We start from the raw sequence: 27,990 nt of genomic DNA, 5'->3' as shown, positions 1-27,990 counted from the left end.
TGTGAAATGATTTCCAGGAGCATTGCTCCATCCTAAGGGCTCACCTCAGCATCTATGGCCTTCTGATCAGCATATGTGCAGTCCTCAGGGATCTCCAAGTTCTTCTCAAGAAGCTTGAGGAGATTAGCATGTTCAGCTTCATGGATTAGGCTTTGATCCATTTTTCTGGGATTTTTCTGGCTTCTTTTATCTCTGTTTATAAAAACAAATTTTAAGTAATGAATGGCCACATTTGGCCACCATAGGAAGCCCGGGACATCCTTGATCCCCTCATCACCCAGACATGCACTACTACATACCCCCAGACCACCCTGAACCAACCTTCTCCCTCGGAAGCCTCTGGAACTGGTGGCCCCTCATCAGAAAAGTCCCCTATTGTGTCTGAATATTCCCCTCCCTTCCTCCTACTGTAAGCATCCTTCTTGCCAAATCCAGTTCTCCCAATATGACCCCCCCGTCCCGTGCTAAAGTGATGAGCATTTTCTCTTTCACAGGCTTGGAGGAAGGTGGGTGCCCCCGGCTCCACATGGCCGAGTGCAGGCCAGCTCCTTCTCTCCTCCTTCTCTCCTCCTGCTACAGCAGCTCTGAGTTTGGTTGCCAAGGGCTCTTGGCGACACCATCCCCTGCAGAATTGCCCTCTGCTGACAAGAGCTCCCAAGAAATGCCTGTAAGGTTACAACACCTCCTGGGACTGGGAACGTGGCCCCCAGCCAGTACCTGACTGATAAGAGGTACACGAAACAGCCCCCTCCACCCACGCTGGCACGATCCTGCAGTGCACCCAGGCCTCCCGGTTGGCCGGGGTCAGCAATATTCCAGCAACACCACACCCTTACGCCTCTTCTTCACTTTCCCTCTGTTGCTTCGTCGCTTTCTTGCAGGTCCCGCTCAAGTACACCCCTTCAACAGATCACTTCCATGAGGTCCCATCTCAGATCTCTGCGGGGAATCTGGCCTAAGACACTGCCCCACAAACACTGGCTTGGACTCAGTCACCAAAGCGCATTATCCATCACTCCATGGGAACCGCCTTTCACAGACACCCACATCTCTCGTCCTTTCTTGGTTTGTCTTTGGTGAATGAGAAAAGCTGCTGCCATATCAGTAAACAAAGGATGCTGCAGCCATCAAGCCACTACAGTCACCCCGACGGTGAGCCCTGAGGGGACTCAGGACGGAGACCCACGGGCTGCCCACCGCCAAGTCCGCAGCCTCTGCAGCCCGCCTCCGTGGTGCACCCCGAGGGGACTCAGGATGGGAAAACACAGGACACTGGCCCCAGCGCTGAGGTGCAGATCAAAGGAATGATTTCAGTGAGCCCAGACTCTTGCATCTTCCCATACATTGAAAAGTGCTAAACTCCTTGAGATGTCTGGTTTTCTTTAATTAAGAGTCATCTTTTGATGTTCCGACTACCTGGCCTTTGTTGCAAAAACTCCTCTACATCCTGGCTCCCCGCTTACCTCTTGGGAGCAGCCCCTCAGAGCTGTCTGAGAGGCTGCGTCCCGGGCTTAAGTCCTTAGAATGTCCAGCAAATAAAACCTAATTCTCAACTTTTAGATTGTGCTTTTTTTTTTCAGTCGACACTCTCGCCTTTGCACATAAGACAGCTCCTAATATGAGAATATGTGCTAACCAGTGTCCCGTCTAACTCCATTTCAGGGGTGAGAAATACAGACCAAGCAGCAGACGTGCCACCAACTCACTTCCTGGGACATTCCCTTCACCTCCAGGGGCAATGCCGGGACCAGCACAGGCAGAGGGCTAACGGAGGCCCCCATACTGTTGTCTAAGAATTTCTAAGTTTTAAATTGAGGTACCAAACTTTCAGATAAAATACAACCTCCTCCTACCCCGACAAATAAAGCTCCGTAACCACCCGAAATCTCAAGGGTGAGAGGGAGCTCCAGAGGGATGTCTCCTGAGCTGCACCAACTCCTCATTTTAAGGGAATGGCTGCAGATGGGGAGGCCGGCTTGGGGTTCTCTGAAGCACAGGGCCCAGGGCAAGGGTCCCAACACCCTCAGTGTAATCATGGTGCTGAACGAGGTAAGAAAATGCTGACGGAAAGAAAATGCACAACCTAGAAGTTGAGAATTACGTTCTATTCGGTGGACATTCTTAGGACTTCAAGCCCAGGAGACAGCAGCTCAGATAACTCTGAGAGACTGCTCCGAGGAGGTGATGGGAGGAGCCAGGACGCACAAGAGTTTCTGCAACAAAGACCAGGTGGTCCGAACATCAAAGGATCACTGCTAATTAAAGAAAACCAGACATCTCCAGTTTAAGGAATTTAGCGCTTTTCTGTGTATGGGAAGATGCAAAGTCTGGACTCACTGGAATCGTTCCTTTGATGTGCACCTCAGCTCTCTGGGGCCAGTGTCCTGTGCTTTCCCATCCTGAGTCCCCTCAGGGTGCGCTGCCGGGGAAAGTGGAGGCTTGCTGGCTGCAACATCCTTTGTTTACAGATATGACAGCAGCATTCTTAGTTCACGAAAACATTCGTCTTATTTTTAAAGCTTGGCTTGTTGGTCACTAATGCAACGTGACGTCGTGACTGCCAGCGTCCTGAAGAAAAGCTGTCTGAGTGTCTAAGCTGTCTAGTGATTGAAAAGGCTGACACCTACCATCACTTCCAGGGAAACAGCATGACAGGCAGAAGGAAGAGACACAGAAGTGTCAGCAGGAAATTCTGACCTGCTCCAGAATGTGAAAAATCTGAGCCCGAGAAGCTCTGAAAGCTGTTTCAACTTTCAGGGAAGTAACTACCAATCATTGCAAAATATTTATGGACCAGCTGTGACCTGCCAAGCAATGTGTTAAGACTGTGTAAGCAGCTCTTCACAGGAAACCGCCCTCAGCAGGAAGCCCCTTTCCCTGTCACTTTAGCAGAGCTGCATCGTGACTTTTCACCAGGCACCCCATGCTCTACTCATCTCCGGCCCAAGTACACCTTTCAAGTCTTTAGATCACGCAATACTTTGCCTAACGTATCGGTTCTTTCTGCAGATCAAAGAAGGAGGAGAGAAGAGTCAGTAATTAACAGGTGACCAGATCTCTTCCCAAGTTTCCCCTTCAGTAATCTCCCCAACAAACGGCGTGATCGAGAGAACACCTAGAGGAAGATGACGAGGATTCCACGAGCCTGCACACAGCGGGGGACGGCGATGACCCTGACCCCCCCATCTCAGTGATTAACTGAGATTACTCTCCTCCTTCCCTTTAAAACTTCCATGGCCGAACAGAATCTCAGAGGTGGTTTTGGGGGAACACTGAGTCCACCATCTCCCCACATTGCCGGCATCCTGATTAAAGGAACCTTTCCTTTCTGCCGACATCTGTGAGTACGTAATCGGGTCCAGCGAGAATCAGGACCCGAGTCATTTGATAACAACTGGACATATTAATAAAGAGAGGAAAATGCACGGTCCCTGCTGTGAGAGAGCTTAACGATTTAGGAATAAGACAGCAACACATCGTAATCGACCTACTAAATACTGCAGCGTAGCAAGAGCCCGGGAGAAAGGGCACTAAATCTAAGTGGGGCATGAGGGCAAGCTTCAGAGAGGCACAGCGAACTCATGAGCAGAAGCTCTGGGGGCGAGCGGGAAGGAGGGACCTCAAGGCAGAAGGGCCATGTCACGGCAAAGTGCAGGAGGACGTGGCACGCAGGGAGAAGAGTAAATATTGAGTATTGAAGGATGAGAGTAGTAGGACGTGATCTGAAAAAGTGAGGGCAAAACTCCAAACATGGTGGTCCACCAACAATGGCCCAGGAGAAGGAACAGTGAGTGTGGGTAAGTTAATCAATGAGAATGTCAGCAAGAGTGGTGTCAGCTACACCGCAGGGTGGTGAGCCTCGGAGCTCCCAAGTCCAAGAAGAAGACCTCTGTGATCGCCCGAGGAAGATGCGGGCCCGTCCAGACCAGGCTGCCACTGAGGATGGGAGGGTGGGAGGAAGGAAAGACGCATCTCAGGCGCAGAGTCATCAGAATTAGACACCGAGAACAAGGCAGGAGCCAGGAGCACACACAGTTCTCCGAAGCACAGAACCGGCCTGCAAATAAGGGACAGCTAGGATGTCTGCATAGCCCAGTGTACATTCCTGTTGGGACTTGTGACGTATTTCAGCCTTCCAACCACCAGTGCGTTGAGTCACATACTCACATTGTCTTCTGTGTCTCAAGGGATTTTCTAACTTTTCGAAGTTTGCTCTCCATGTCATAGGCCTCCTTATCAGCCTTGAGGGGCCTTCTGCTCTGTTGCTTTATCTCTAGGAACCTTTTCACACTTCTAGCGTTTCTCTCTACAGCCCCTAAATTAAATCTGGAAACAAAGGAAAAGAACGCTTGCCTTGAAAGTAATCTGATAAATACAATTCAGTCATATAGCCATCCACTGCTGTCATCCTGACACACAGCTGTTGAGTTTTTAATCTCCACTTTTATGAGCTTCATCCTGAACAGGCACATGAGGTGTTCTGGGTCGGCAGACCCATCATTAACCGCCTTACAGGAAACAAGAAGTCCCCCCCTGGGGCAATGGCAAGCAGAGCCCCCAGAGATTTCTCCTGGAAGAGGGGTCAGGCACGCCACAGGCAAGGAACAGATAACAATGGATTTTCTCTATTTACAGAAGAGAGATGTTCCTTCTTCCTCTCTTAAGAGGTGAGAAAAAATTGTTTTACTCCTTTTTATTTATTTTTATTGTTATTGTAGTTGTTCTTGTGTCTAATTCCACTGCTCTTTAGGTCTGTCTTGTAACAGCATCAAAGACCCTTAGTGTTAGATAAATATATGTAAGTCCAGATATTTTTTTTTTCCAAAGTATAGTTGATTTACAATATCATGTTAGTTTCAGTTGTACAACATAGTAACTCAGTATTTTTGAAAATTCTATTCCATTTAGGTTATTACAAGATCAGGGCTATCATTCCCTGTGCTATACAGTAGGTCCTTGTTGCCTATCTAATATATAGTAGTTTGCATCTGTTAATCCCAAACCCCTCATTTGTCCCTCCCCACTTTTCCTCTTCCCTTTGGTAACCGTAAGTTTGTTTTCTATGTCTGTGTGACCGTTTCTGTTTTACTTACACATTCATTTGTATTATTTTTTAGATTCCACATATAAGTGATAGCATACAGTATTCGTCTTTCTCTGTCTGACTTATTTCACTAGACAATATTATGGTTAGTGAAATAAGTCAGATTTCTTGACGGCCAAATCTTCTGTGAATTTTAGTGCCTCCTTTGCTTTTTCTCTGTGTTTTTGTTTTCAGTTTTATTGAGACATAATTGACATATAATGCTGCATACGTTTAAGTTATACAAAACATGACAAGTTGATAAAGGTAAACATAGCAAAACGATGACTGTAATAAGGTTAGTTCACAAAACCACCACCTCACAAAGTTACCTTTCTTTCCTTTTGTGGTGAGAACATTTCAAATCTACTCTTAGCCACTTTCAAGTATGCAATACAGTATTGTTACCTGTAGTCACCATGATGGAATTAGATCCTCAGGACTTATTCATTACATAACTGGAAGTCTGTACCTTAGACCAGCATCTCCTCCCTTTCTCTCACCCCCATGTCCCTGGAAACCACGAATCTACTCTGTTTCTATGAGTAAGGCTTTTTCAGATTCCACATACAAGTGAGATCGTACAGTAAAATTTTGCTCTTTTACGCAGGATGGAGAGAATTGGGGGTTTTCACCCTAACTTCTTGGATTGTGACTATTTCTTTCTAGGGACCAGGTAAACCCAGGGGTTACTGGCCTCAACAATCCAGAAAAGTCTCCAGAGTCTGGGCTTTATACCTTTTGAAATGGAAATACCTAGGGACATATGGTCCAGACTTCCTGGCACCTTGGGATTTAAACTAGCATATTGCAAGGCTACTTTAATTTTATGTGGGGTAATTGTGTGCATAAACATTCGATCTCTTTTGTAAAAAACCTAGGTATTGACTGAAAATTAACAAGACCTAATTAAAAATACACTAGTTTAGAGTAAAAGGAGAAAAAGAAATGGAGAAGGAAAACCAAATAAAGAAGGTGATATGTAACAGCACAAGTAAAATTACTTTTGTAAGAACTAACTAGAAAGGTGTAGGTTTAAATCGGCGCTCCAATAACAAAAGGGCACCAAAAATCGTATTGAACACTATTTTACAAGAGTCAAGTTTGCGTAACTTCCCTCTACTTAAAAGAATGCATCTAATACAAATTACAACAAAAAACAAATTAAATGACTTACAAAAAAAACAGTGCAGGTAACTTCTCCATTTGTCTTAGCTTTTCAACAAGACGTGGAAACATAAGTGCCATGTTTTCTGAACTAACCACCGGAGGAGGACGAAGATTCCTCAGGACCATTCTGGCCTGTAGCAGTGAAAAGAAAATTATTGTAAGTTCTGCGTAATGACGACATGAATTCCTGCCTCTGGCTAAAACATTTTCATAGTTATCTAATCTATATTTCTGTGGTTCTTTAATAGACTATGTAACAAAAACAAAAATAATGAAAGTATAAAATAAAACACTGCAAAAGAACCATCAAAGAAATATATAAATCAACATTTATATATCATATACGAGAGAACAAAAAGATAAACAGTAATACCCACGCACATGCGCGCGTGCAATTTAACATGCAATTTTTTAAGGCAACACAAATCAGTCGGGAAGAGGATCATTTGGTAAATGATGCTGGTTCCACTACATGGCAGGAGGTGGGGTAAATCAGTTTCTCTCTACATCATGTAACATATATATACATGATATAAGTTTCTCTCTACATCACGTATCACTTACAAATACATTTTAAAGGTTTTTCTTGACAAAATAAGTGGAATAAAATATAATTATATAGGAGCAGGAGGTTAGTTAAAATAGAATGGGAAAAACTCACCTGAGAAAACTCTAATATATGTCACACCCCCAAAATCAGAAACCTTAATATGTGACAACAGAGCAAACTCCAAAATAAAAAGACCAGCAACTTACTTAAAACAAATATTCGTAACTCATACGACCCCGGACTAAGGTTGTAATACAAAAATAGTTCCTACAAATTAAAATAAAAATCATAAAAGAAAAAAAAACTTTCCAGATGAAAAAGAGATAAAGGGATGAAAAGCTCTCCTCAGCTGCTGTCACTGTGATTCCCGAGCATCATGACCAGGAAAGGGCCCCTCTGTCCTCATCCGTCAGAACGTGGAGCACACGCCAGGGCAGGGACAGAGGACAAGACAAGGACACAGGTCCTTTCTCTCTCTCTAGTCTATCTCAGAATCACTGGACTTCGTGCTCAACTGAAAATCCTACAATGGAAGCTGAAGATTAAAGAAAGCCAGAAAATAGTAATGACTGCACAGCACAACTCAAGGGGACAAGAACACAGAGGTGCTTCACCCAAAACATGTGTGATAATTACCTCCTGGACGTGACCGCTCTTCACCCAGCCCGTCAGTTCTGCCTTTAAGCTCTCTTCATACTTTCTAGCATCCACCTTTCGAATGACTATTTTATTCTTAAAATGAACGAATTCCTCCGGACACAACTCCTTGAAAAGGAATACCACAAAATTCAATAAAATCATGCAAGAAAATCCAAAAGTGTTTCTCAGCAATATGTCTCACTAACAGAATTACAAGCGTCTTGAGAGTAGAGGATGAACTTCTATCTCCCCAACATTTCTGGTGTGTAAACCTAATAGGATGGTGAACTCTTAAGGCAGAATGTGCAGCAAAACCAAACAGGAGATGAACAAAGATGGACAGAGAGAAGGGAGGGGCGCGAGAAGAGAGAAAGGCAGGAACAGAAACCCAGGACCCAGCACATAGGAGGGGAGATGAAAGGATTGTCCTATCACAGAAAGTGAAAGAGGAAGCGTGCTCAGGAGTTCAGGGGCATTCCGCCCAGTTACAGGAAAACACAGACCGTCAGGAGGAAGGCTGTCTAGAGAAGGGGCGACCTTATTTTGGAAAGAGTCCACAGGTAACTTTCAAAGATCAGATGCAAGTGATTAGAAAGAGCGAGAGCTTGTCTTTGTGAGCAGCAGTTACCATCCACTTCAATCAATTCAAAATAATTGCAGAATTACTATTTACCTGAGCCCTGGGCCAACCTTCCCAGAATTCAAACATGGTATCATAAAGCTGGATCATTTCTCGAGGCGAAAGGGTAAGATCAGAAGGGAATCCAAACTTTTCAATCTATGTTTAAAATAAAATTGAAAAATTTAATATTCCTTCTATTCCATCTGACATTCCATCCTCTGCCTCAGCATCACTCATTATCATGAACCCAAAGACACTGAAAACAGCACTGATCTAACATGCTCAGTAATGGCTCAGCGCAAACAAAATACTAACCGAGAGTGTCCCTGATTTACCAAGAGAGAAAAAAACTCAAAAGCCCACCGAAAGGTTTTTATATTTCCTAAGAGGTTTCAGCTGAGCCAATTCTCTTATGAGGGCTGGGAGGCTCAAAGATCTGTGGACTCAGTTTAGACAAGAACACACAGCCTCCACCCTGTAACTGGAAGTGGAACTGATTTAATTATGAATATGATTCCTGGCTTTTGAGCACCAAGCCAGGCTAAAAGGGGCAAATCTGATTTTCTCAAGTCCTATGATAACTTGAAGGTCACCTTCACGACACTCAAGGAAACTTCTCCCCAGGTTACTGACTTGGTTCTGCTAAGCCTTCTGGATATCCACGTCATTATTTTTCCACAAATATTTTAAAATATAAATTAAAAATTCCTGTTCTCCAAAACCCTTTACTGCAGTAAATGCTACTGGATTCAACCACTGTTGCTACGAATCCACTGCCTGTGAAACTATGATCCCTGAGACGCTGGCAGGTTTTCTTCAAAAGAAAAGTTGAGGACAGGGGGTTTTATTCTAGGAATAGGCTTCCTCAAGGGTTCTCACTGGAAATGTTAAATCTCCAAGAAGGGGCTACAGTATCCAGATTTCTCCAAAATTATTTGACAATAAGAAACTTGTTTTCGTAAAAAGCTACTAAGTTATGAAACTCAGGTTTGGAAGTTCTGGGCTAAAAAAAGCCATCCCAAACAATACAGCTGAAAAAAATTGTTTAGTAGGATGGAAAGTACAATCAAGTTTGAATCAGAAGGTCTAGTTCTAATTCCACCTCTAAATGCCAGTTCCTCATCTACAATATAGGATCAAAATATCTGTCCTGCCACCTTACAGACTGTGCTAAAAGCAAACAAGATAAATACATCAGTACAGGTTTTTTAAAACTTTTTAAACTAGTAGATAAGTAAGTCTTGAAGAGCTAATGCCCAGTATGGCGATTACAGAAAACAAAGCTGTATTATGAACACCAAACATGCTAAGAGACTAGATCTTAATTGTCCCACCACAAAAAAGGGATGCAGGGCTTCCCTGGTGGCTCAGTGGTTAAGAATACGCCTGACAATGCAGGGGCCATGGGTTCTATCCCTGGTCCGAGAAGGTGACACATACCGTGGAGCAATTAAGCCCGTGCGCCACAACTACTGAGCTTGCGCCCTAGAGCCCACGAGCCACAACTACTGAGCCCGTGCACCACAATTACTGAGCCCGCACGCCTAGAGCCCGTGTTCCGCGACAAGAGAAGCCACTGCAATGAAGAGCCCGCGCACCACAACAAACAGTAGCCCACGCTTGCCACAACTAGAGAAAGCCTGCGCGCAGCAACGAAGACTTGACACAGCCAAAAATAAATAAATAAATTTTAAAAAATAATGAAAAGTAAAAGATGTTAAAGAAAAAAAAAGGGATGAGGACTCAGACTTGACACAGGTGGCAGACACACTGCAAAATAAATGTATCAAATCAACATGCTGCACCCCTTAAACTTATACAAGGTTTTATGTCAAACGTATTTCAATTAAAATAATCAACCAGGCTTTGAAGGAGGCTTGTAAAAATCTATAGGATGCAGGTGATTTCCTGGAATCACTGTTCAGCATCTGAGTCTGAGCACTGAACTGACTGAACAGAAAAAACTACATTTTGCCAAATAGTACATGAATATGTTATTTTGGAATGTTAGCATTTTCTTCTCTTATTATTACTACTTAAAAGTGGCAAATTATTTTGCCTAAATAAAATAAATCCAAGAACTATCATAATTTTTAAGACACAAATCTTCTGTTTTGGTCACGAGAATGCTTATGATTTCTTAGGGCTTTTAAGCTTTTAAAAAGCCTGCGTGTCCTTATTTCTACCATGGAGGGCAATTCTGCCTTTGCCACGGATTTGCTGTCAGAATTAAGTTACGTAATACGTGGCACAGGCCTAGTAAACCGCCTGGCACGTGATCGATGCCTCAACTCTCGCTGTGACTGATGAATGACCAACCTACAGGTCTTAATGTTTTTAATCAATTTCAGGACTCGGTGGCTAAAAGCTGGGCATTCCCTTCAGCTGGTCTTCACGATACGATAACTTACGAGCTGGTAAAAAACTGAGCCAGCCCACGTGTAAAAGGAAGAGACATAAAAGGTCACAGATTCACACCCTCCTTCATTTATGAACACACAGCATTACTCACGATGTTGTTTGGGCAAATCACATCGTCCCCAACCTCGCAGGTGACGGAAGCACTGCTCCACGTGCAGGCGAAAAAGACCAGTGGCTCGGCTCCTCCCACACGTGCTGGGGCTGACACCGTCAGCCCACCCCACCCCCGGCAGCCTGCAGCTGTCCCTGGGGGGCCGGATAACTCTCCACTCTGCCAGAAACGAGCCTCATGTGAAGGTGGGCACTCCCTCACCTCACTCATCCTGCCCCCCTCCCTTCTGGGACCACCCTTGTGACAGAGCTACAGAGCGGAAGCCCAAGGGGGACGGCACTACTCTTTATGTTGCCACAGTTCATTACACTTTTCCACGCCACCCACTCTCGCACATCAATCTGAGGTCTACTACACAAGATCAGGAAGCATCTCCTTGTTCAGGAAGGCCGACTTGCTTTTCTACCACTGATGCTTTAGGAAACATCCCATACACACAGCTGCCAAAATACATATTTAACACTGTCCAAGCCCCGTTCCTATTGCCAATGTCCAGGAGCCTGAAGGAAACTCAGGCAGCAAGCGTGACGTTTGCAGAGGTCACGTGGGGTTACAGAAGCTGGAGCAGCTTCCCAGTTGATTCATTAATAGGTTCTGAGATAGAGGAAAGGCACTTGGACCAAAATGCCCACCTCGCCAAGTTCTCCCAACCACCGTGCTCACTGCTGTTTAAAGACAACCTTCCCTGAACCATCTAAACACAACAAGTGACTGTGAAAATACTACGCTACTTAAAAACACGAGGAAATAACGTGGAAAGAGAAGAGAAAAGGAGAGGAAGACACAGAAAGGAGTCTTGTTATCAATTTTTGGGTTATCATCACTATTCTAGTTTGGGGATGTGAGTTAGGTCACAGGAATTTTGTCCACATTTTAGTTTTCTTTAGAGTGTAAATAGAGCCACTGCCACACAAAAGAGAAAGTTCCAGAATAAAATCCTGTTGGAAAATTACCATCGCTAGGATTCATTCCGTTGCTTTTAGAAGCTACTGCATCACAGCCCAAAGGCTATAAAGTGATTCTCACTCACTCCCTCACCCAGGCATTTGTCCACCAGATTGTCCAGAATACAGTGATACGACTGCAGGCTCTGGAATCGGTCTATCTGAGACTGCATCCCAGCCCCACCCCTTCCTCAGTGGTACAAGTTCTCTCTGCCCCACCTTCCTCACTTGCCAAATGGGAATATCAATACAGCATGTATCCTAAAATGGTGATGGTTAAAAGAGACAAAATACGTAAAATTCTTAGAACCCAAAGTAAGTGCTCCATTTGGGTTGGCTATATTTGTGTAATATACATTTTAATTTTATATACATAGCAGTTAGTTACAAACTACAAGGACACAAACTCTGTCTTCAAGGACTTAGTCTAGTAAGAAGACAAGCATGTAAAGAACTTCAGCAGCAAGCTGGCCATAACTGTTGTCATACAAGAAAAATATAGACAAGGTGCTACGGAGAGAAGATTCCATCCAGCTAAGGAAGTCACAGAGGATTCTGGAGAGGTTTCCCATTAGAAGAATCATCAAAGATGAACAGAGTCTGGACAACGGGCACTTTGCATCTGTGCTGAAACACTCCAGTTTATATATAAATCATGAGGGCTTCCAGGTAAAATCCATCAAGTGCATGAACAGGAAGGACTTGGGGCCAGTTCCCAGAAGACCTGGGAAGCCTAGCTAAGGAGCTGTGCCTTTTGCCGGTTCCAAAGAAAAGCCACTAGAGGCTCGGCAGGATCAGAATTACCCTTACTAATTATTCATCTAAATTAGCTTTCTGATCCAGATGACTATTTAGGCAGAACATGGAACTACTCCCTGGGACATCAAATATCTTAAATAAAGAAACCTCCATGTGCCTGAAAAATGGTCCATTTAGAAGGCTCATCTGACAACAGAATTTAGAGTATATTTAACTTATCCAGTCTTGGAAGGAAGGCAAACTATTGCTTAATTATCACTTTGAGAGGCAACCAGAGCTTTAATGGGCCATTCCTGAGAATAGAAGGAAAGAGGAAAAATAATATGCAAGAAAAATTAAGAAATCTTCCCCCACTCAAACCCCAGTGCGCCACATGAGGTCCCCTTAAGACCTCCACCTTACTGATTCACTACCAAAAAGTCATGTGATTGCTATGTTAGTGAAAAGTGTCTTTTCCTTGTTTGACCTAATTCACAGCAATCAGATTCTCACACGTACAAGGTACTGTCCACACACAGTTGTAGCTGCATTAAGAGAAGAGTTAGTGTCCTTGAAGGTGGACAGATGGGACACAGGTGCTGAGAAGAAGGAAAATGGGCAAAGAATAAAGAAAATCGACTCCAAAAAACTTCAGGTTAAGACGTTCAGTCATTCTTAAGGTTTGCAGATGTAGACACCACTGAGGAGCAGATGAAAACTATGAAGTTATTCTTGTTACTCTTAAAACTCAGGTTCAATATCTGTTACAGAGCATCGATTCTGTAATTCTGATGAGTGTCGCCCAGGCAGCTTTGCAATATGATACAAACCACCAATGTGGCTCAGAACAAACATGGCAGAACCATCACTCACATGGTCCATGGTCAGCGCAGCGCACGGGTGAAAATGGTCAAAGGAGATGTCATGATTGTTTACTGAACATATGTGCTTCTCTAAATCATTGTATCTCTCTGCATAGAGCACTGGAAATGAAGAGCAAGGATTTCCAAATGAATGAACACACAATGGCTGGAATAACTTGAAAGGAAAAGATAAAATTCCTATGAATATGTCAAACATACCAAGTCTCACTTTATACGACTGCTTCCTCAGTAAGTAGTCTTGGTGAGAACTGGCGCGGCAGCCGGCATTTCTTGAAGAAGCAGTATTTTTTTCTATCATACTGTCCGTTTGTTTCCAGTACTGTTTTATGGATCGTAGCCACCTTAAAATTTTAAATTACATATTATTTAGGCAGAACATGGAACCACTTCCTGTGAAAGGATTTTAAAGTACTTTAAATAAAGAAAATTTTATGTGCCTTAAAAATTACTTAAGGGAATAGGCCCTGGAGCCAGATGACCTAAGATCGAATCCCAGCCTCCTTACCATGGGCTGAAGCTCTTGGTTGGATCACAAAATCTCTCTGGGCCTCATTTTCCACATTTAAAATGGAAATAATAATAGCAGTATGGAAAAGACTATCTAACAGTAGTAATGAAAATAATAAATCATAAGGGTTGTTGGCCATTTAAAATAAATTAACATATGCAAAGCACTTAGAACAGCACCTGGCAAATAGGAGTCTTTGCTATAATTGTTGTTGTTAGTGGGCAAAAATCTAGCCCCGTGGATAAATAATATGGGGTTTTCAACTAATAAGGCTTCACTATCTTTCTAAACATCTACAAAGTGGGACAACGTAAGAAATCTCAAGGTCCATGGCAGAGCATGTCATTATACCATTTTAATTTTATTTCTTGGTAAAGGACAAAGAAAAAGAAACATAAATCGATAACTTCCGGTGAACCTTTTCTGAGATATGGGGGAAATTTCCTAGTCAGCTGCAGATCCAGCTGGGAGAACCCTTGATTTTCCTTTATAGAGTGTGGGCTTGCTCAGCACCTGCCAGGAGGGGTGACTCTGTTCCTTGAATATCCAGAGATAAGGTAATAAATTCACCAGAAAGTTATGAAACTCTCCAGAACCCAGATAGAAAGCATGACATTCAAACATTCAAAATAGATAAGCATTGTATCCGGACTAGAAGCTAATGCCTACTCGGTGAGATGCTCCGGGTTGCTAATGGTAGCAGAAAGGGCCAGGAAGGGACAGCGGATCATGACAAGGAGATGCTCCCAGACTTCTGCTCCAATTTCTCCACCAAGACAGTGGACCTATTAAAGACAAAAATTCTCCATTAAAAATGAGCAGAAGGTCTGAAGAGATATTTTTCCAAAGAAAACAAACAGATGGCCAACAGGCACATGAAAAGATGCTCAACATCACCAGTCATCGAGAAATGAAAATCAAAACCACATGAGATATCACTCGCCTCTGTCAGAACGGCCACCATCAAAAAGAACACAAATAACAAGTGTTGGCAAGAATGTGGAGAAAAGAGAACGCTTGTGCACTGTTGGTGGGAATGTAAACTGGTGCAGCCACTGCGGAAAACAGTATGGAGGTTCCTCAAAAACCTAAAAATAGAGTTACCATATGATCCAGCAATTCCACTTCGGGGTATTTATCCAAAGAATACCAAAAGATATACCAAAAGATATAAGCATTCCCCATGTTAATTGCAGCACTATGTATAACAGCCAAGACATGAAGCAATCTAAGTGTCCACTGAAGGATGAGTGGATAAAGAAATTGTGGTATGTATATGCAGAATGGAATATTATTCAGCCATAAAAAAGAATGAAATCTTCCCATTTGTGACAACATGGAAGGACCTCAAGGGCATTATGCTAAGTGAAATAAATCAACAAATCAGACATAAAAAGACAAATAATGATCTCACACGTGAAATCTTAAAAAAAAAAAACCCACACACAAAAAAACAAGCTCAAAGACATAGAGAACAAATAGGTATTTGTAACAGGTGGGCATGGGAGAAACGGGTGAACTGCTTTTGTTTGTTTTAGTTTACTTTAAATAAATTAAATAATTTTTCAGTTGATTTAAAATCAGCGAATGAAAATAAGACAGGGAAACCTGAATCATCATACATGGTCTCCAATTACCTTTAATCAACCATGCCAAGTTTACGTAAATATTGGCAAATTCAGGCAAGAGAAAATCTTGACACAAATTCTTTTAATTCCCATAACCAATCCATCAATAATTCCTCTTTATCTTACTTTCCAAAATGTCTTTCAGATCTAAGTATTTTCTCCATGTCCACGGCCCCCAAGTCAATCACGATACCCTCCTGGCCACCCTCCTAGCTTCCCAGGCCATCCCCTGAACACTTCACATCACAGCCAACAGATACGTCTCAAGGATGAATTCCATCAGGCCATGCCCACAATTAAATTTCTTCAATATCTTCCCATTGCATGAGGAACAAACTATAAACTCCTGAACAGGGCGTATATGTTGTGCTGGGAGTAACCACCCCCCACCTGCCTCTCCAGCTTCATTCAAGCCTCTCTCCCATCCTGCCCTGACTTTCCTCCAGACACACTGAACTTTGCTTTGTTCCCTGACCACATCTTTCCTACCCCAGAGCTTCCACATATATTGTTCCTTCTGCTCTTACCTCCTTTTGAACTTGCAGAGTTCGGTTCAATGTCGCCCCATGGGAAGACTTTCTGACCAGCCACCGCAGAGCCGTCCCCCTGCTGTCTCCCTCCCATCACCCCAGTGGGGTCACGCTGATCCATCTCGTCACCATACACACCGATGCGGGCTGCCACCGTCATGGGTAGGCGTAGCTGTCTATCCCCTTTTTTCCAATGATTCTGTGACTTACCCTGGGCATTCCCAGCACCAACAGTGCCTGGCACTGTGGAGATACTCCTTATATATTTGCTGAATTAACGAATGTCCTTTGACCAAATAAAGCAAATGGAACTAGATTTAGGGAAGATTCTCAAATATGGTCTCCTTTAAACAGATTAAACTATGACACCTGGCAATCAACTGGAAAGAACGTACCATCAGAGCCAGACAATTAAAAAAAAGAAAAAACTTCCCCTGCCCATTTGGCTTTGCCCTAGTCAGATAATACACCAGCCCGTCAGCTTTACCCTGACATAAAATTGGGGAAACTGAGGTACCCCATGTCACAGCATTTCAAAGCTTTGAGACTAGAGTACAATTCAAGGTTCTAGATTGCCAAGACAAAGCTGTTGGATTTTTTTTTCAATATGAATATTCAAGGCCTTCAGGATGTAGCATATACAGAATGAGCGAAAAAAAAAACACATTCAAACCAACCAAAGCACAGCTCGCTTGGTAGCTTCAAGCTTTACAACAGGAAAAATTACGTGAAATACAGGCTTATCATCATTTTCCCCTTTAAACTGAAAACCCCTTGGAGCAAAAGAATTCTTTTATAATGTTTTAAGTCTCTTTGAATAAATATTCTTAATTCTGCTGTAAAAACTTTCTCAATATCCTTCATTTGCTCTATAAACGTCCATCATTTTCCATCCTGCTCTCTCTGCCCAGGGAAACTGACCCACAGAGGCTACTTCAAAAGAGCTCCAATGCTCTCTGGTTCCATTGGCTTTGGCCAAAGGAGAGCCTGGGCAAGAGACCTGAAGGAAATGAGGGTGAGGTCTTTGTGCCATTGGCCGCCTTCCTGGCAGGTTACCCTGAGCCAGGTGTGCTCCTCGGCTAAGGCAGCTGCCCCTTGCAAAGCGGCCAGCACACTCAATCTCCCTGTGGGTCTCATTGACTATATCTTTCCTTGTCCCTTTAGGCTGAGGGGTAACCTCCTCGCCCTGGGCTACTGCACTAACGGCACAGTTCCCCCCACCCACACACCTTTGCAAAAAAGCTGTTCTTGAATTCATCCATTTTGTGTGTGTCGTCTGTTTCCTTCTGGGACCACGACTGACAAGATACTGTACATAACTGACATCATTGTTATAGCCCCAAACTCTTTGCTTTGGAGATCAAAGATCAGATTTTTGGAATCTCTGTCCAGGAAAACTTATGCCCTGGTGGTGAGTTCTACTCCTCTGAAACAGTGGTCACCAAAGACAGCTCCTCTGCCATCCAGAGGTCCGCAGACACAGATACCCTGTCCTGAGCCAGAACAGGAAAACGGAGCCCAAAGACTGGCGTGATTCACAGGGGAAAGACAGTGTCCTCCGCAACCGAAACTCCACGCAGACGATGAATGCCCCGAAGCAGCAAATGTCTTCAGTGCAGCGCTTATGCAACCAGGAACTCAACCCAGAGAAATAATACCAAACCTACCTCATCAAATATAACATATCTGATCCTTTTCACCCATGCCTGGCGATGTGGAGCTAGCAGCAGAAGTTCAAAGCAGGCAGGCACTGTGATAAGTACCTAAAAACAAAAGCATTGTGCAAACAAACACTTTTGAGCACTTGCTACACCCAGATGTAGTTCTAAGAATATAAAAGAGAGAGTTAAAACTCCTGAAGGGACCTGCTGATTAAGTAAAATATGATATATTCGTTTGAATCTTGTGACACTGCAATTTGTATAGGTCAAAATGGTAAGATATCAAATTTGAAGTTTAAATTCTTATTTATAAGCATTCACGGTAATAATAGGAAGAGTTCATTGTCGCAGGTTTATTCCTTCAAAATCTGACCCCGAGGTTCAGTTTAGGTTGAAAACCGTTTATTAAAAATGAACAACTGGGCTTCCCTGGTGGCGCAATGGTTGAGAGTCCGCCTGCTGATGCAGGGGACGCGGGTTCGTGCCCCGGTCCGGGAAGATCCCACATGCCGCAGAGCGGCTGGGCCCGTGAGCCATGGCCGCTGAGCCTGCGCGTCCGGAGCCTGTGCTCCGCAACGGGAGAGGCCACAACAGTGAGAGGCCCGCATACCACAAATAAATAAATAAATTAAAAAAAAAAAAAAAGAGAAAAAAAAAAATGAACAACTATGGAAGTTGTGAAAGGATGGGGCAGAGGGAGAAGGTGAACTTCAGAACACACCTGGTGACGCGTTGGCCCACCTAGCTTGGACTCTGGAGCGCATGGCAGCCATCAGTGCTACTCCACACGCAGCCGAAATGGCCAGTGTCTCTGCCGCAGCCCCGCTCAGTCCCAGGGTGCCGAAAGTGGGCCAGCACAGGGGCCGACAGCCGGCCTCTGTCGGACCTCACGCCCTGCCCCTGGGCAGCGTTGCTCTTACAAATGGCGATGTGGGTGTCACATCTCACATCTACCATGCAATGTGCTAGAGTCACGTTTTCACTTTCTGTTTAGCTGTAACTGTTTTCAGTGAGTTTAATAAGGAGGGAAACTGTCTGATTTACTTAACACCATGAAGTCCATCCATAAATACAACAGTTTGAAATTATGATGAGTATCCTTCCCATCAAGAAAGGTCAAGAAACAGTTATTCTGAATGGAAATCAGTTTGTCAGTTTTTATAAAATGGGGTTCTTCAGATCATTTTCGATCCACTTATAAACCAAGATGATGCCATGAAATATAACTGAAATCTGCAATCAAAAGCTAAGTGCCCCTGAGAAAGATGAGCTCCATTTCTTACTCTCTGGAATATAACACTGTTAAATTTTCTCTAAAGCCACTTCATCTTTTATAAATTCAAGAAAATTACTTCTACAAGCCCTTGTCAAGATACTGCATTTCTACTGAAAGAGACTTCTAAGTACTATCATATAATTCAATAACAAATGCATTAATTAGTGTATGTCCTACCTGGGAGTTTAGAGCCTCATGACGATAGTCCCGTGTAAAAACACCGCACAGAGATACACCGTTTGGCAGATTTTTGCTAAAACGATTCTCAACAGTTGCTGCCACCTGATTGACAAGGGCCTGATTGACAGGGGAAAATATCCATTAATCACATAATAAAGTACAGGGGAAACCTCAGAGAGAGAACGACAGGCACTGTCTAAAATTACGTACTGCTGGGAGGGCAGGAAGCTTCATCACCCCTTTCTCCTACCATCTGCCTAACCCACGGGCTGTCTTTGAGCTCTGTGACTACACGTGAACTCACTTATAACCTCAACCCAATGTAAAATGGGAAAACCCGGCTTCATCAGAGGGAAAAAGCAGGAAATGCTGCCCACGCATGACAAACAAACAGCTGATACCCGGGCCACCAAGGCTTAGAAAGAAACCGTGAGTCTATGTAGAACGGCCAAGGAGGGCAGCCGGGATGGACGTGTGGTTCTCGTATTTGGGGGCATCCCCAGACCTCTACCTGCGAGTGTACAGGGGACCCATACCCCAGACTAGGCAGGTGGTGGCCAGCGAAATCTGAGCGTGTGCAAACCTATACACATCTCTGTATTTCACACTCTATGCCCAAAAAAGTCTCACCTAGATTAAAATGTAAACTTTAAAACATAAGCATAAAGATACTAGAAAGTGGACATTTTCATATGTTTGAGCACACTCGGAAACACTAAACGGAAATACTGATAGATCTGACTACACAAAGATATTAACAAAATATCATTGATATAACCGCAATATAGCAAAAAGATAAAATGACAAAAGTATATTGGTTATACTTTACAGAGAAAAAGTAATATACTTATTATACAGACTTCTGGCCAATCAATAAAAAGGCAATGCCCTTCCACTACAAGAAAAAGAAAATGGGCAGATGTCATGAACAAGTAGTTCATGATTAAAGAAATATCACTGCCCAGAAATCATACGGAAAGGCTCCCCAATCAGTGATCACAGAAATGCAGATTTATTATGAGATGGAAATTTTTACCTAGCAGTACGGCAAAAAATGTTTAAAGATCATAGGAATGTTGGAAAAAAATAAGAGGATATATATACTTCCATATACTGTCAGAGGGAATAAAAATGGATTTAAACTTTTAGAAGAGTAATTTGGCTTCTAAAACCTTTGGGTTCTAAAACTTTTAGAAGAGGAATATGTATTGTGTTGAATTACCAATTCCACCTCCAGTAAGCTTCATTTTTCTTGATATATTTTATTAATTTCCTGCTATGAACACTTACTGCTTTTGTAACCATGAAAAACGAAAAAGTTACAATCAAAACTAAAGTGCTAATTTCAACTAATCATGTTGATCAGTCTGGTTCTGAGCCCGATCCCACGTCACTCAACGCCACATTTTCCTAGGAACTAAAATGGAGTGAGATCTCATTTTAATCTGTAGAATCAAAGTTATCCCAAGTAAATCTGCCTTTCTTAACAGTAATCGCATTAAAAACAAGGGGTTGTAAATGAGGATATGCAAACTTATACTTCCTGTAAATCAGCCTTTCTCCTAAATGACAAAGATCATACTTTCTGTATTTAAGCTTGGCATTAGGTGGTTCCAGCCATAAAAGAAATATGGCAAAACCACCTGGCATGAGAAACACATCAGGCACTGACGCCCAAGAGCAGACAGGATGCATCCCGTCAAGAGCAGAGGCAACGCGGGGTTCCTAAAGACTCAATATTGCCCGACATAGTCGGGATGCTTCTCTCAGTTCGAGCAAAAAGCTGAATGACAAGATCACAGGACCAGACCTCTACCTCACAGTGCTCTAAGGGAAGTATTACTTTGGCCTCTCGGACTGGAAGGAGAAAATGCAGGTTAGAAAATAAAGTGAGACGCATGGAAACAGAACAGCCTGGTGGTTGGCTAGGGTGGGGCTAAGGGCGGGGAGAACAGGTGAAGGGGGTCAAAAGGTACAAAGTTCCAGTTATAAGATAAATAAGTCTGGGGATGTAACAGTGACTATCGTTAACAATACGGTATTGTGTACCTGACAGTTTCTAAGAGAGCAGATCTTAAAAGTTCTCATCACAAGGAAACAAAAAATGTATAACTATGTGAGGTGATTCATGATTCATGTTCACTAGAATTATGGGGGTGATCATTTAACAATACATACAAATATTGACCATTATGTTGTACACACGAAACTAACAGGTTACACGTCCATTTTATCTCAATAAAAGTGGAAAAAAATAAATGGCGAAAAAAAATAAAGAGAGCTAGATCTACCACATGACTACGTGCATTAAACTAAAACAGGAGGTTCGGGAGTGAAAGAGAAAATTTAAGTCACTTGAACAACCTCCCAGCCCCCAGACCTACCTTGGTGGGGGCCACGTACACGACCACCCCATCGTCGCCATCCCGTAGCACCTCCTCCATGCAGTAGTAGGAGGCGTAGGTCTTCCCTGAGGACGTGGGGGCCACTATGACTGCAGACTCATTCTTGTCCACGACATCCAAGAGCTCTCGCTGCAGGGTCAGAGCACCGTTGTGTCAGCGCCACGAGAAGCACGTTAGCAAAACAAATACCTTAAGACACTTCCAGCATAATTCTCTGAGCCGCAAAGGAGTGGCTGCGAGTTGAAAACACACCAAAAGATACACGGGAACTTGTGAAGAACTCACGGCCTCCCCCAGAAGAGAGAATTGCAGTGCTTTTAAGCGTCTGGAGGTGGGTTTGTGTGTGAAAAACAGAGAGAGGGTCTGAACAAAATATCTTGTCCTTGGGTAGATATTCTTTCTGATTACTTGTCATTGACTAAGTGCACAACGGCTCTGAGAAATGAAGATCTAAGAGTATGTATTTTTGTAAGGGTGAAAAAGTAGCTGAACAGAAAAAAAAATCAATGATGAATCATTTTACTACTTATCTTGTACTTTCTAAATAGAAGGATGCCAGCCTGTACTTTGGAGGGCATGTGGGACCTTCATTAAAACAGAGTCCCGGGACTTCCCTGGTGGCGCAGTGGTTGAGAGTCCGCCTGCCGACGCAGGGGACATGGGTTCGTGCCCCGGTCTGGGAAGATCCCACATGCCGCAGAGCGGCTGGGCCCGTGAGCCATGGCTGCTGAGCCTGCGCGTCCGGAGCCTGTGCTCCGCAACGGGAGAGGCCACAACAGTGAGAGGCCCGTGTACCGCCAAAAAAAAAAAACAAAAACAAACAGACTCTCATCCCTTTAGCCTATGCTTTTATTCATCAAAATGAGGACTAGTGAAAGGATCATTAGCCTGTGTGATGGGCAGAAGATGGAAAAGCCCCCCAAAGCCCCATCCTGCACACTCTCTGAATCCTGGTCCACTCTGGGCCGCACCTCAGAGCAAAGGCGACATCAGAAGAAGTGCAGCGGAGGCGGGCGTAGATACCTGGAGGGTCCTTATCTGCTTCGTGTTCTGCACTTCAGGAAGGAAGGACCTGGTCCCCCTGCCCCAGAACAGCAGGCAGGGAGTTTCTGAGGCACTCCAGCATCATCAACACAAGGACGATAAAGTCAGATTCTGATAAGACCATCTGTTAGACTGAACCTCTGAAATGGCATTTTCATAGCCAAACATGTTTAACTGATAAGGTTCGAGGCGATTTTATAAGGTTGAATCAATGCAGAAACGCACCCTTTTATTCCTAATTTTCTAGCCATCAATATTAATTTTACACTTATTTATAGAAAAGTAGCTACTATGGTCACGGGTACAGGCTGTAAATATCTAAACAACTGTCTCTACTGTTTAAACTCCTTGAATGTCTCTGTCACATCTCTATATTTACATAGGATATCCTGCAGACACAGGGAAGCCTCCATAATGATACAGTCGGACGACAAAGACAGAACTTCAAATATATACGTGTGAATCCATCAGAGTACCTCCAAGAAAATGGTCTATTTATGAAAAATGGATGATATGAGAAATTCACTTTCTTTAAATGGGAAAAAGTCTACATTTGACATTTCCCATGACAATTTTAAATAAGATGACTCAACATGAAGAACTTCATGCCAAATGTGCTGTGTGGAATCATGAGAAGCTCCTGAGATCAGATTTAATAATGAAATACAAAAGTGTTTCTTTCATCCAGTCATTACCTGCCAGGTGTCAGGAATAAAGTCCTGGACTCTGGGGTCTGGATCTTTCCTCTCATCTCGTACCAAATACTGGCCCATGTACTGCAGCTGAAACCGAGCCGGCCCAATGCCAACTGAGTATTTATTCTTCTTCTTCTCCTTCATGTCATTTTCTGTGACCTATAGGAGTTTACAAGCCCATTTTGAAAGTGACTGTAAATTATAACATCCTTTAAATGATTAAAAATATTTTTTAAAATAAAATAACTGAAAACTAATTTTTACAAGAAAAGCATTTTACCATCTTTCAAAGTTTGCAATATTCATTGAAGAAATCTCTTACCACCTAAATCATTATCTTAACTAAGAGTAAATAGCACACATCAAGATCTTCAGATTATCCATCACGGCACTTGAGCTACAATCTGATATCAAGACAACTGAACAGTCGCAATATAGTTTTTAAATGTTTTGCTAGAATTAAACACAGGATTAGTTTTAAGGGTCTGCAGAGACTATCTGGCATTTTTGTCCAGAGAAGCTTTTGTAAAATTTTCTAATTCTAGGTTACTTCAAGTTGGGGGAGCTGGATTACTAATAATGATTATGAACTTGGAGTAAATATTTTCAGTGAAAAAAAAAAAACCCAGGTAACTGTGCTTATAAGACACTTGAGGTGCACCTAATAATTACTCTACTAGAATGGAGCTATTCTGAAAACATTACCTGCGCTGGATGCAAAGTACTTGCCAACTCCTCAAATCCTAAGTACCTAAGGCATCTGGCTATGAGTTGCCGATCTGCCTCTTGCAAAAGTTCTGGGTATTTTTCCATCACGGAGTAGATCCTTTTCATCATTTGAACAGCTATACTTAAATCTTTTGTGGTTTCACCTTGGTAAAGAATAAACAGCAAAACTGTTATAAAGGCCATCAAAAATAGTAAATGTTTGATTGTCCAAGATTATTCACTCAGGCTATCAACCTGACCCAATTAAATTCATTGTCTTACTTAGCATTAATGGAGGTTTTGGAATACAGAAAACTCAATAAAATGAAAGTGCAACTAAACACATTCCGACATCTCTGTGGATAACTGAGATGTACCTCTGTAAGTGTTGGGGGAAAAAGGACAATCTTGTAGCTCATGATAGAAATAAGATCACTAAAGCCCAAGTTGGTCTAAGTTCTAAGGAATACAAATCTTTCCATGTCTTCTCTACTATGTTCAAAGAAAAATGTCCAGATGAGTCTAAATATCTGGTTAAAAACGTGGGCTTCCCTGGTGGCGCAGTGGTTGAGAGTCCGCCTGCCGATGCAGGGGACGCGGGTTCATGCCCCGGACCGGGAAGATCCCACATGCCGCGGAGCGGCTGGGCCCATGAGCCATGGCCGCTGAGCCTGTGTGTCCGGAGCCTGTGCTCCGCAACGGGAGAGGCCACAACAGTGAGAGGCCTGCGTACCGCAAAAAAAAAAAAAAAAAAAACTTGGCAACATTTATTGAACCCTAATGGTGACCAGAGATAAGTATCTGGTGTAATCACTGGAGCCTTTAAATTCAGTCTGTTACACCTACCAGATCCAAACCTTGCTAATCCCTGTCCATTTCTTTACAGTCACTTACATCCTTTCTAGTCTCCCTCACGGCTGGTCTTTTCATACTTCACATGTTAGGGCAGTTTTGATTCGCCCTTTCTTCCAATCAACCTACATTTTATCTATTTAACAAATATTACCAAACACATGCTGATGCTATAAAGGCTACAAAAGAAATTTAAGCCACTGTTAATCCTGATCTCTCTCAGGGCAACTGCAAATCCTGACACAACATCTTAGAGAGACCCACAGAGGCCAAGTCTTATGCTTCTCCCTGGGATGAAATCCTCAGCGAAGTCTGTCGTTGCAGGGGCAGATTGAAGTTTGTAGAATGACGGGGTAGGGGGGAGAAGAACCCCCAGTGACCCCGTGTTCAACGGATTCAAGTGTGGAGACGACCAAGACAGACCGGTCAATGAGGTGTACTCGGAAGTACTGTCAGTTTGGAGGCATACTGGCCCCTCATCATTTCACCTGCCATCAACTTACACGTCTCTATCCAGCCATGTTTCTCTCTTACCTGCCTCTTCCTGCCTCTTCTTTTCTTTTCTACTGTCTATTGTAGCAGTTGTAAAGTAGAGCACATGGAAACCACAGCAACTTCTGGGAGAACTCAGCATGCCAGGCGAACCTGATCCGAGTTTTGCCCAGAAAGAAAATGCTCGCGCTTCAGATCTCAGAGATGAATGACAGACTCTCCCTGGGACCTCGCCATCTGTGGGTCCCCTTAACGAGGCCCACAACTCTCTAAGTGGTTGTTTGTAAACTTTGACTGGGAATTGATTTCAATTTTTTTATTGGAGTGTAGTTGACTTACATTGTTGTGTTAATTTCTGCTATACAGCTAAGTGATTCAGTTATACATACACATTCTTTTTCATATTCTTTTCCAATAGTTCCCTGTGCTCTACAGTAGGACCTTGTTGTTTATCCATCCTATATGTACTAGTTTGCATCTGCTAATCCCAAACTCCCAATCCTTCCCTCCCCCTCTCCTTGGCAACCACAAGTCTGATCTCTATGTCTGCATGTCTGTTTCTGTTTCGTAGGTAAGTTCATTAGTGTCATTTTTTAGATCCCACATGTAAGTGATAAGGAATTGATTTGAATTTGCTTATGAATGTGCTGTATCTTTGCTACTGGGGCCCCCTTTGAGACTTCACTGCTCATTGATAAAATAGAGGTAGTAGTACTGAGAGGACTTCTCCAAGGACAAAATCAGATAATGCATCTAAGGCTTCCCTAAGCCTTCTAACACAGACTTCCAGTTAATAAATAACAGTTATCATCATTAGATTTTTATTCTTTTCCAATGTATTCAAACAAACAAATCAACAGGCACTCACAGCCACATACCTTCACCACGGCAATGCTCTTTCCACGCTCTCAAGCAGGCAGTAATCCCCACCATTTCAACTTGAAATTTCACTGAGCTACTTTTACATGATTTCAAAAAATCTTCTAGGTTCTTTATTCCAGAATTTAAATTCTCTTTCATTTCCTCCTCAATAGAAAAGGACAGAACATTCCATTTTTTCTCTTCTTTTTCTTCTTCCTTGGCAAACAGCCTCTCCTTATTCTCTCTAGTAATTTTTTCAGCCTTGGTCTCCTGCCCCAAAAAAGAAGGAAACATGTCATAAAACAAGTTGGAAATAGTCCAAGATGCCATTGCATGAATGAGACAATAGTTTTAAGTGTATATTGATTATTTTGAACGTCATCCCATTCTTGACAAGGCACAATCTTCACTTCAGTGTCTGTTTCTTAACACTGAAGCCTCTGTGAATTGAAATCTTTGGACAATCCAACTTAATGACTATAACGCCTCTGTGCAGATAATTTTTCTAGATTTCTAAGTGGTGTAGGTTATAAATTGAAGAGTAACTGTAATACAATCAGAAACACCAGGACCCTGGTTTTTCTGTCTCCTGATCTCTCGGGAATTGGTTTTCCTCTTTCCTTCCCCATGGTCACCTCTCTACCCCAACTTGTGCTTCTAGATATTTCTTCCACAAAGCCTTGCTCAACTCTCCCAGCCTGAGTACGTATTCCTCCCCTGCCCGGACGCCTCTCTATCAAATGCTCGTCACACGCAATGCAGTTGTGATTTTCCTTGTCATGAGACAGGAATGTGCAATAGTTGTCGGTGTGTCCCAAGCACAGCACAAGTTCATCCTCTTTTATGGGTGAATGAGGAAGGGGCAGGTAGGAAGGAACATCATAAATAAACCGGTTTGCTCTGTCTAGACAAGCATTTCCAACCAACTTACACACAATATAGACCCACTTCTACTACACTTTTACCTACTTGACTTATTAATGTGCAAAGAAAATTAGAGAACTGTCGTATCCATAAGAGAACACTGACAAACCTTCCATTATTCTGCTTAGTCATGAAACTCATATCTAAACTTTGCCTTTAATGAAGTCAATTTTCATTGTCATCACTTTCTCAGTATTTAATTCGAATCAGTGGAGCTTCTCCAATGTTTCAACTTCCCAAATGTACTGTCCTGTCCTGGGATAGCTCCGCATGGTTCTGTCTCAGTTAGGACAAGGACAAGCCCTGGCTCTTTGCCAGGTACAATGTGTTTGTTTTAGCTTGAAGTGTTGCTGGAAGAGCACATTTACACTGTGCTGAGGTTGTTTAATCTCCACGAGATAATTTACTTAATTTCCAATAATGTAGAAGATAAAAAAAACATGAAACTTTTTTCAGTCTTTATACCTTACACTAGGTAATTAGAATTTTTGCCAACTTTCTATTTTATAACCTCTCTCTCGAAAAAAAAAATAACTATATAAAAGAAGCTTTTCAGTAAATAAAAAAGGAATAGTTGTAATTGGATGGTCTCACTAAAGATCAAATTGGCTGTGAAAATAAAAAGGAGGTTGTCGCCACGAGGAGAAAAACAAAGACCACCAAGCTGGGCCTGAGGTGGCTTGTTGACTATTAAAGCAAAAGTCCTCATGTCTGCTCAAATATTTTTTTAACTTTAGGTATAACTGAAAAATTGTAGGATATTGAAAGTATACATCACGGTGGCTTGATATACATGTACATTGTGGAAGGGTTCTCCCCACTGAGTTAATTAACCCACTCATCAACTCACATATTTATCTTTTGGGGGAGGAGGGTGGGGAGAATATTTAATATCTACTCTCTTAGCAAATTCAATGATATGATGTAGGGTTATCCACTCTAGTCACCATGTTTCTCCTCTCTGTTTCTATGACTTTGACCTTTTTTTTCTTTTGGATTCCACATGTAAGTTACACCACGCAGTATCTGCCTTGTCTGTCTGACCTACATCACTTAGCACCTC

The 27,990-nt window shown here is 42.8% G+C and overlaps 1 protein-coding gene across 1 annotated transcript in view; it reads right to left on the bottom strand.

The window, feature by feature from the left end:
* Positions 1 to 26,253, bottom strand: part of LOC115846471 (probable ATP-dependent RNA helicase DDX60) — a 52,124-nt gene extending 25,871 nt beyond the window's left edge. The window contains exons 1-14 of the mRNA XM_030845211.3: positions 26,021 to 26,253; positions 23,796 to 23,962; positions 23,091 to 23,249; positions 21,331 to 21,480; positions 18,944 to 19,063; positions 17,497 to 17,592; positions 14,341 to 14,456; positions 13,362 to 13,504; positions 13,153 to 13,262; positions 8,116 to 8,220; positions 7,440 to 7,568; positions 6,261 to 6,385; positions 4,168 to 4,326; positions 45 to 192 (exon numbers count right to left, since the gene is read on the bottom strand). Coding sequence (XP_030701071.2) covers positions 45 to 192; positions 4,168 to 4,326; positions 6,261 to 6,385; positions 7,440 to 7,568; positions 8,116 to 8,220; positions 13,153 to 13,262; positions 13,362 to 13,504; positions 14,341 to 14,456; positions 17,497 to 17,592; positions 18,944 to 19,063; positions 21,331 to 21,480; positions 23,091 to 23,249; positions 23,796 to 23,962; positions 26,021 to 26,162 — 1,869 coding nt within the window. The 5' untranslated portion in view covers positions 26,163 to 26,253. The remainder of the gene's footprint in view (positions 1 to 44; positions 193 to 4,167; positions 4,327 to 6,260; positions 6,386 to 7,439; positions 7,569 to 8,115; positions 8,221 to 13,152; positions 13,263 to 13,361; positions 13,505 to 14,340; positions 14,457 to 17,496; positions 17,593 to 18,943; positions 19,064 to 21,330; positions 21,481 to 23,090; positions 23,250 to 23,795; positions 23,963 to 26,020) is intronic.
* Positions 26,254 to 27,990: the final 1,737 nt, after the last annotated feature.

This window comes from Globicephala melas, chromosome 6 (genome assembly GCF_963455315.2).
Source record: "Globicephala melas chromosome 6, mGloMel1.2, whole genome shotgun sequence".
NCBI classification, from domain to species: Eukaryota; Metazoa; Chordata; class Mammalia; order Artiodactyla; family Delphinidae; genus Globicephala; species Globicephala melas.
The sequence above is the reverse complement of the archived record's forward strand: the minus strand, read 5'-3'. Positions and strand labels throughout refer to the sequence as shown.